This window comes from Malurus melanocephalus, unplaced genomic scaffold, assembly GCF_030028575.1.
Source record: "Malurus melanocephalus ecotype Western Australia unplaced genomic scaffold, MMel_1.1 scaffold_749, whole genome shotgun sequence".
NCBI classification, from domain to species: Eukaryota; Metazoa; Chordata; class Aves; order Passeriformes; family Maluridae; genus Malurus; species Malurus melanocephalus.
The window spans coordinates 117,763-127,739 of NW_026623981.1; the positions used below are offsets into that span (position 1 = coordinate 117,763).

General features: G+C 55.0%; 1 protein-coding gene across 1 annotated transcript; it reads left to right on the forward strand.

The window, feature by feature from the left end:
• The first annotated feature begins 1,558 nt into the window (after window positions 1-1,558).
• Window positions 1,559-8,161, forward strand: POU2AF3 (POU class 2 homeobox associating factor 3). The gene is made up of 6 exons (XM_057384817.1): window positions 1,559-1,594; window positions 1,909-1,991; window positions 4,100-4,217; window positions 5,789-5,861; window positions 7,153-7,379; window positions 7,865-8,161. The coding sequence occupies exons 1-6, from the start codon at window positions 1,559-1,561 to the stop codon at window positions 8,159-8,161; spliced, it is 834 nt and encodes a 277-aa protein (XP_057240800.1).
• Window positions 8,162-9,977: the final 1,816 nt, after the last annotated feature.

Below are 9,977 nucleotides of genomic sequence, written 5' to 3' on the forward strand. Positions count from 1 at the left end.
AAAAGCATTCCAGGCCCTGGGAATGTGTGGGATCAGACTCTTTAAATCCCTCCTTGTCCTTTCTCCTCCAATCCCGGGACTGGTGGGGGATTTGGAGCCTTCACAGCGTCTCCCAGTCCCACGAGAGGCAGGCGTGGAGCATCCTGGGGTGAWCCCCGCTCAGCCAGAGCTGTTCCCCCGATCCTTTTGGGTCTCCTTGCCCCACAGCCAGCCCTGCTGACCCCAAACCTGAGTCCTGCTGGATCCTTGTTCCTCTCCACAGCCGGCACCACTGCCGGGCTGGATCCCAGTGACCATCTCAGCTGGGAATGACCAGGGCCACCAGGTCAGCGTGCCTGCATTGCCACCAGGCTCTGAGGGATAAACAGGGACAGATTTCTGAGCTGGACCCACTCAGGCACTCAGCTCCTGACCAGGGCAGGGTCTTTATCAGCCTGGAAACGCTCTGGAGGCTCTGCAGGAACTCTGCGGGTGCCTCGTGTTCCCTGAGGGCACCCAGGGCTGGGCTGGGCAGCCTGCAGGCTCTGCTCTGTGTTTAGGGGCTAAACATGATCCCTGCAGCCCCCTGAAACCCCCTGAAACCCCCTGAAACTTCCTGCAGCCCTCTGCATCCCCCTGCAGCCCCCTGAAGCCCCTGAAACTCCCTGAAACCCCTGAAACTCCCTGGAGCCCCCTGGAGCCCCCTGGCTCTACCCACCCACAGCAGTCCCAGCAATGGATGAGTTTCACACCCCAAATTCCTCAAGGAGCCCCCCGCCCCTCCCAGCCCAGCCCATTCCTTGGTGCTCTGGGGCAGGTGGGCTCCTCTCCCCGAGGGATGTGTCCCKATAAAGCTGTCCCAGGCAAGGCTTGGCCCAGCGGGAGCTGCAGGGGCACATTTCAGAGCCAGGAAGGGCCTCGCTCCCCGCAGGAATCGAGTGTTGTTTGTTCAAGTGGAAGGAAAAGGAAAGATTCGGCGGCGGCRGCAGCAGCCAGCCCGAGGTGCTGGTAGATGATTAACAGGCTGGCCTGCGCTCTGCCTGCACTCCCTGCCCACCGCAGGGGCTCTGCTCCCCAGGGAAAACCTCAAAAACAGCCCAAACCCCACAGTTAATRCTGTGAAGTGATGGTCACCCCAAAAATCTGAGCCACACGCTGATCCCTGACAGCTCAGCTCCCGGGGCAGGGCAGCGCTGGGGCTGGGAGAAAAGAGAGGCCGGTTTGTGCAGCACAGAAAATCAGCCTGAACGGGGGGAAAACACAAATCAGCTCCAGGATGAGCCCAGCGAGCCGGCAGAGGGAGGGGATGCTGTGGGAAGGGGTGGGGTTCGGGCAGATTCAGCCTCTCGAGTGCCCAGAGCAGCCTCTTTGTTCTGCCACGCCTGCCCGCTGCTGTCTGGGCCCCAAACCCTCAGAATTTAGCTTTAAAACGTGAAAAAACGTGCAAAAAGCRAGTCGGTTCCTTGGAGAGCCCTCAGAGCAGGTAGTAAATGAAATATGAGAGGGTTGGAGCCCAGCCTGTGCATCTGAGGGGAAAACACCSGGCTGCTTGGGAGGCATCTGCCTCGTTCAGGGCAAGATGGGTAAAACCCCGCAAATGTCCCAAAAGCAAAGGGTGGGGAGGGTGACCCCACCAAATCCTATTCCCCCAGACCCTCTTCTCGATGGGGATGTGCTCGTTTCCACAAAAAGATAGCCCATTTTGTGGAGCCTTTGAATATTCAAATTGAAAGTATCGCGCAATCATTGATTGTCAAATCATTGGTTTCTAGAGGTTTTAAATACTTGGCATTAGGAGAGAAAAACTCAAACTTATACCCGTGGGGATAAAACAATAATATTGTCGGGATCCACCTGCCATTGCCGCCAGGCAGGCGGGTCCCTTCACCCCCAAATTCGGAGCCTGATTCCTCTTGCCCCCTTTGCCAGCCTGCGGGGCCGGGGCCGGGGCCACCTCTGCTGCAGCACCGGGCACCCGGCGAGGCGCTGCCCGCTCCGGATCACCATGTCCGGTAAGCCCCGTTCTGCACCCCCGCCTGCCCCCGAGCCCCCTCCGGGGAACTTTCGGGGTTCGCCGGGGTCACTGAGCGAGGGAGCGAGCGAGGCGATCCCGCCTGCCAAGGCAGGAGGCAGCGGGGAGGGCGGGGAGGAGGGAGGGAGGAGGGAAGGAAGGCTCGGCTGCTGCCAGCCGGGTGCCAGCGGGGCCGGCTCGGGACGGGGCTCTGCGGGCAGCGCCGGGCACAGAGAGGGGCTTCTGCCCGGCCGGCTGCGCTGCGACCCCCGGCCGGGGTGGGACAGGGGACCCGCAGCTCCGTGTGCGCTCCCCGCAGCTCCGTGTGACATTCCCGCACCTCGGTGTGCCCTCCCTGCCCCTCTCTGTGCCCTCCCCGCACCTCCGTGTGCGCTCCCCGCAGCTCTGTGTGACATCCCCGCACTTCTCTGTGCCATCCCCGCACCTCCGTGTGCGGTCCCGCAGTTCTCTGTGCCATCCCCGCACCTCCGTGTGCCCTCCCTGCCCCTCTCTGTGCCATCCCCGCACCTCCGTGTGCCCTCCCTGCCCCTCTCTCTGCCCTCCCTGCCCCTCTCTCTGCCCTCCCTGCCCCTCTCTCTGCCCTCCCTGCCCCTCTCTCTGCCCTTCCTGCCCCTCTCTGTGCCATCCCTGCTCCTCTCTCTGCCCGCCCCGGCCCCGCTGCTCCCGAACCCCAGCCCCGCTCCCGACCCCGAATCCGCCCCCTGTTCTTGTCACCCTGCTCCTCCTCACTCCGACTCCCACCCCATTCTCCCAGCCCTTTCCCTCGTTCCCCAGCCCCATAATCTGTCCCCTAGACCTACCCCAGGACCCTTCTCCCTGACCCCCAGCCCATCACTCTGCTCCCTGCCCACCCTGTGCCCACCCTGTCCCCTGACCCTGCTGCCCCAAAGCCCTCCATGGCTGCAGGTGACCAAGGGATTCCCCTTCAGTCCCACCCTTCCCTCCCCTTCATTTCCCCCACCTTCACTTTGCCGAGCGGAAACCAAACATCAAAACCTGATCTGGATAATCCCCGGCTGAGCCCAGCTCAGCAAACGGCCCTGGGGCAGCCCTGGCACCGCTCCGGGGGCACAACCTGTCCTCACCGCAGCACCAGGAGGGCACCGGGAGGGCTGGGCACCACTGGGGAAGGTGACAGAAAAGGGGACAGTGCCCAGGGKGCAGAATTGCCCGGCTCGGGGGGCAAACCCTGCAAAAGCAGCGCTGTTTCTGTGCCGGGATCGCTGCCGTGGGGAAGGCGCTGTTCCGTGCCCGGAGGTGGCACCGACACGCTGGGTTTGGCTCTGGCACTGCCGCTCCCTGCCCTGGGTTTATTTCTGGTGCCTCCTTCAGGGCTCTCTGCTCCCTGCTCCGGCATTTTTGGAGWGTAAAAACCACCCTGGGTGTGTTTCCTTTCGTCGGGTGATTGGGATTAAAACACCAGAAAATCTGGACAAAACATTGAGTTTTTTTACCATGAGTACAACAAGTGAAAGTGGCTTTTGAGAATAAGCAAATCCTTYATCATTTCCTGTCCTAAAAATCCCTCATCAGGTAGTGCCTGGTGATCGCTGGTTGGTTTAGGCTGGATTAAACACACCCTAAAAGCTTGTTTGAAATCAATAGGGCTTGTACATGAGAGGAATAAAGAGATAATCTGGGCTTTGCAGGAAAGCAGTGGGTTTATTTGTGTTTTGTTTAGCTCTCTGSATAACCACCCACATATTTCCATTGTTTTATTCCTGCTCTTCATCTGCCAGATGAAGTGCTTCCCACATTTATTTMCAGGTCCTGAGAGAGGCAAATATGTTAGGAATGAAAATGGATCCAGCAGCAGCACCAGATGGAGCTTGGGAAAGCTGCAAGGGGGGAGAAGGAGACAGAGAAGAACAAAACAMGTGTGGTTATTAAATATTATCAACTTTTAGCAACTTTTTCATGAGTGTCTGCTTGTCACAAGCTGGAGCAGCAGGTGTTGGGGAGCGCTGTGAAGTGTGATTGCAAACAGAGACCAGTCAGTCCTGTTAACTCCAGTTGTTCTCCACGTAGAGCACACCTGAAAACCTGCTGGATTTGCTGTTTGCTCTGAGATTCTCCCTCCTTGTAAAGTGTTTTTCCACGGATTCTTCCAGGAAAGCCCAAGGTGTACCAAGGTGTGAGGGTAAAGATCACAGTCAAGGAGCTGCTGCAGCAGAGAAGAGCACGGCAAGCGGCCACGGGTCCAGCAGTGAGTAAAAACATTCAGCTGTTTGCTTTGGATCTTCTCTTTTAATTTTTTTTTTTTAACTTTTTGGCAAGACTGGGCCAAATCTGTAATTCCTGGGCCGATGTGATGGCTGAAATCTGAGTGTGAGGATGGTGAGGATGGGGGAAAGAATTTCAGAGTAGTTACAGCAGTGACCTGAAGGAGTGAGAACGGAGAGATCCGGGGAGAAAACAGAGCTGCTGCCCCAGAAATGTTGCTCATTCCGGGATGAAAAGCTCACCTGGGCATTTCCATCCCATCTGGAGCTCTGTGGGCACACACTTGTGCACCCTCATTCCCTCCTGCAGCCTTTGTAGGAGTCCTCCAGTCTCAGCCACTCGGGGATTTGCATAAACAGCTCGGCAAATCGTTATTTCTTCCTGGTTCATGACATTCCAGCTCTGGAAGGCTTTCAGATTTCAGCGTCTGCGCCTCCTTGCAGCTGATTGCACACAAAAATCAGYCCGAGAGCCGCGGGCAGGGAGGGCTGGGTGAACCAAACCCCAGAATTTTGGGGTTTGGGAAGCTCTGGACGGCTCCTGCCATCCTTTTCATCGCAGCCAGCTGTCCCAGGGCTGCGTGGTGCTGTTTTTTTTCACTTCCCACCCCCATCTCACACAACCCCCGAGGTGCCCACGCAGGAAAAAATGAAAAGTGACAGTGGGGGAAGTCACCTCGGTGACCCGCCCGTCCCAAAACCCCCGAGGCTTTGGGCTGCCACGATGAGCCCTGAGAAAAGCTCAGCCTGGGGAGTTCATCTCTCTCTGTTTCGCATCTGCACCAGGGAAAAAAGGCCCTCCCAGCCCAGAGGAGCCGCTGCTTAATGAATTAATGAATATTAATGGATTAAATGCACGGGATGTGGTAGGAAGCTGTTGCTAGGGAAATGAGCTGCTCACTCGAGAGCATCCTGAACAAAGGAAATGAAGTGGAGGTCTGGATGAATGAAAACTGAGGGGGAAAAAAACCAAAAAAAAACCCCGACAGTATTTGTATTTGTATCTGCAGAGTAAAATCCTGGCCCTAAAGAAAAAAAATCAAAACTCCTGCTGCTTTTGGGGTGGGTTTCTCCCTCTCTTCTTTCTAGAAGTGGCTGATCTGTCTTGCTTCAGCTTCCAATATCCCTTAAAAAAGCGAGCTGGGTCTCAAACCACAGCGATCCAGAGTGATRGGACACCTGCAGAGGTCTTTAGTTAATTATTCATTGTCGTTAATATCCATCCCCGCGAATTCCTGGGGATTCCCTCCACCGTGGAATTCACGCTCCTGGAAATCAGCGTTGGTTTCAAAGGCAGATCCGGGGGATCAGGAGAGAAGGAAAAAGAGTCCCTGAGCTGATTCTGGGGCTCTCCACCCGGCTGGTGCTGCTCTTTTCAGTCCTGTCACAGAGAAAAAATCGCATTATGCACAGAAATTGAACGTTCTGTCAGCACCGGGGAGGATTTCCAGGTCTCAGCCATGAGAGAAAGAAGGTTTTTGCACGGAGTTTGCGCTGAAATGCAGACTCACCTCACCCTGAGCCGCAGCTCCTTCCTTTCCCTTCTCTCTGTCAGGTTCCTTGGGGCGGCAGCAGCAGCAGCAGCAGCAGCATCCAGCTCCCCGAGCCCGTGTCTCCGCCTCACCCAGGTTGGTACAAAGCCCATCCACGCGGTCCTTCCCGCCCCAATCCCAAATTTTCCCGGCCGGTTTGAGGCCGGCACCACCCTCGGAGCAGCCAATCAGCACCTGAAAGGAGCGCGGGGGATGCGGAGGAGGCGCTGGGAGCGCACGGAGCGCTCCWTTCCAGGGGTTCCTCTTTAGGAATGGGATTCGCTTCAGGATGGGATGTTCATCCCTGGGGAATATCCCTGCTGGCAGCGCCTTCTCCAGGCTGAGAGCTGAGTTCTGTTCTTTCCCCACTCTCCCGGCAGCATCCAGAGGAGTGAGGGAATCACCAGATTTTCAAAAACACCGAGAGTTTCCTCCTCCCGCATGAAAACACCCAGGGAAAGGGGGAAGGAGTGAAGGGATGGCACTGTGGGCTCACAGATCTTCAATTTTCCCCAGYCAGAGCACAGGGAAAATGCTGGGCAGGTGTCAGGGTGCACATTGCATGGACGAGGAAATCATGAAATCATCAATAGCTGGGAATCCATTTGCTTATGTTAATAAAGAAACGTGAGCCACGCCGGGGCTGACACGCCAAAGCCTTTCCAGGCTGGAAAGTCTCCACCAGTTTATGTATTTTGGGTGTTCCTCRCTTCCCACACCCAGCAGAGCTGCCACCCTGACCCTGCAATGCCTTCGGGTGGACACGGCTTTGCCTTTAGGGGTGTTTGAACTCGGTGTGAGGAGATAATAATTGTGGAAAGTTGGTTTGTATGAGAAGATAATAATTGTGGAAAGTTGGTTTTTATGAGAAGATAATAATTGTGAGGTGCCCTGTGTGCTTTGAGCTTTCCAGGAACTCGCCCTTTGGCTGGTAACGCTGCCTGGTCTCAGTGCCACGCTGCCCCATGGCCTGCTCGGGGTTTTGTCTGGTTTGGGAGATAAAAGTGCAAATTCTGCTCCTGTTTTCCCCTTCTTCCTGCAGGTGTGGTTGTTCTGTSTCTGGAGATGGGGCAAAGGCACATCAAATCACTGCCTGGCACATTCTTGGGCTGGAACTGGGCACAGAAGGGAGGGCAGAGGGTCAGAATTCCTGGGGCTGGAGGAGTTTCCAGCATTTAAAAGCTTTATAGCCAAGGGGGCTGAATTCCTGAGTTATTCACATGTTTGTGAGCATCTTCTGCTTTCCTGAAAACTTCCCCTTACCCTTGCAGGACCTATTTTAATCTCCAAATTCACAGGGTTAACGAGCATAGGAAAGAGCTGAAACCTCCCTTTGTGAAGACAGACACTGATTATCTGTCCCTGGCAGCTTTCCCTTCTCTCCTAGAGCCTTTTGAGGCCGAGCCCATCCCTCCYGTGCCCGGCTGCTGCCCGTCCTGGCAGTTTCCCGGCTGCCTCTCCTGCGAGGAAAGCCCTGGTTACCTGGAGCAGCTCATTGATTCCTGCCTGCAGCCCGATGTGCCCCCGGAGCCAGCCCTGAGCACCTTCCAGCCATCCCCTCATTACACCCCAGACYCCTTCCAGCCCGTCCAGCTCTGCTTTAACCAGGGACTGGTGAGATTTGGGACCAGGGATGTCCCCAGTGGGGAAAAAGTGGGGGAAGGAGTCGCACCCTGGGGTGGAGCAGCAGYGATGTGGGGATTTGGCCGCTTTCAGGACCTTGGGATGCTTGTGGGGCTCTGATCCTCTCCCATGGGGAGCCCCAAACTCTCCGGGAGAGGCTGCAGGGGAGGGAATGGCCCCTTTAGAGGTTCTGTAGGTTTTCTGCRAASRGCAGYCCCATTCCTGCTGGRGATTGTCCCTACAGACAGAAATTGCTGGGGAATGTCCCTACARACAGAAATTGCTGGGGAATGTCCCTACAGACGTTCCTGCTGGGGAWTGTCCCTACAGACAGAAATTTGGGTTTAGACCTCCACGGGCTGAACACTCCCAGGGCAGCCAGACCCGCTGACAGAGACCACAGTGGGTGAATTCTGCCTGCTGGCCACATTTCCCTGAAATCCCCCGTTTTTTTCCCTCTCTATCCCAATTTCCAGGCCGCCAGCTCTCCCGGCTCAGCCGACCTGCCCAGCCCATGGAGCCACTCTCCCCCGGAGCTGTCCCCTGTCACCCCGCTGACCCCCAGCCCCCCCTGGCCGGGCGAGCAGTGGCCCTGGCATGGCCAGTGCCCCCTGCCCAGCCCCTCCTGCTGCTGCCCAGCCTGCGGTGCCCAGCGTGGGGACAGCCACTGCTTYCCCTGCCCCAGCACGGACTGCCCGGAGCTGCTGCCAGCCCTGCCCGTGCCCGAGGATTTCTTCAGGAGGGACAGGAGCTGSGACATCTGCTACAGCTAATGGGGCCGGCGGTTTGCACATCCCCCGCCCCAAATCTGATTAAATTGCCCATGAACTATGCAAAGTCGTGCTGCCTAACACAGCCCAGATTATCCTTCACTACTCACACGGTTTTTTTACACGATGCTGTCACTACATTAACCCTCCTGCGCTCGGGGGTGTTTTGTTGTTGTTGTTGGGGTTTTTTTCCTGGTTTTTATTTTTTTTTTCTCGTTTTTTTTAAGTAAATCCGAAGCTGCCTTATCAAACCATTGTCATGAAGCCAGCTCTTTTTGATACCAATAAATAATTTGATGCAAACACTGAAGCCTGGTCGTTTTTCACGTGCTAAAAGTCGGTTTTCTCTTCTGCTGCCGATCCAGGCTGCTGATCCTGCTCTCACAGAGGTGAGGATGAGATTTTGAAAGGTCTCACTCACCCTTTCCAGCAGATAAAAATTCCAGATGAAAATCCAGCACCCAGCTTTTCCCCGATCAAGCTGTGCATCCCCCTGCTCTGAGGTGGATCTGCAGCTCCTCACACCCCGTTAACCCCATCCTTATCCTTGGAGAACGCCTGATCCAGCCAAAAAAAAAAAACCAAAAAAAAAAAAAAAAAAAAAAAAAAAAAAAAAAAAAAAAAACAAAACCAAAAAAACCACTCCAGAGTGGAGGAAATTCCCAGAAAAATGTTCCTACACACCGAGATCTCCCATCTCGATCAGCTTCCACCCCATAAACAGCTCGGCCCTCCATCCCTTGCTCCTCCAGGGGTTTTGCAATCCCCCTTACAGRCTGCAAACACGTTTGAGGTGCTGCTCCCACCCCGCTGTCAACAGCCCCAGGGGACACKGGACAAGTAAAAGCTCGCTGGCTGTTGACACAACACCTTGTTGACGCAAGAATGGGACAAAACACAACGSAGGAGCCATTCAAAGGTTGATTGCAGCATTTTCTGGCTGTGAGAAAAGCGTTATTTCCCTCCTTTATCCTCCCCAAAAATAAAAGAGGAGTTAAAGGAAATATCTCCAGCAGAGCCCTGATGCAAGGTTGGCATTTCCTCAATCTCTTCTGGGTGAAATCTTGACAAACACCAACCCTGGGATCATCTCACCCTCACAAAGCCATGAACAGCTCCAGAAATCACCCACAGCTACAGAGAAAAGAAAAAAGTTTTTATTTTCGGCTTCTTCACTGAAGAATTTGATCTGAAAGTTTCGCTGGCCAGCCGACTGACAGCTTCTGTGAGGCACCACTTTAGAAGGTTTGTTTGGTGATAGCGAGCCTTTGTTATTAACAGCTCACCCAAAGCCACAGGTAGGAAGAGATAAAGTGTGCAAATAAAGGGATATCACACTCTGCCAGCAGTGCTGAGGTTAGAGAAGYCACATTTCCCCCGAAACAGCAACAAAAAATGGAGGAGTTGAGCATAAACTGCTTAAATCAGTGAAATTCACCCCAGCAGAGAAAACACACAGGACAGGTTTGAGCATTAAATTGATTTTTTCCACAGCCAGGCCAGGAGCTGGGAAAGGGGAAGGTGTTTTAAACACAGGGGTGTGAAACAGTTCTGGTGGCTCCAGTCCAAAGCCAACAGGAGCAGCTTTTGGGTCGGGGCTGCCTTCAGAGCAGGCTGAGCTTTGGGGAGCTGAGCTTTGGGGAGCTGAGCTCAGGCAGGAGGAACCCCGGGGCTGCCGTGGGCTCTTCCCGCTGCAAACCTGAGCAGCATCATCAAGGTGGTGCTTTCAACAAAGCCAAATTCCTCCCAAAAGGACATTTCCCCTGATTTTCTGGAGGTGGGGATGATTCCAGACTGAAACACCCAACAGATGACGCAA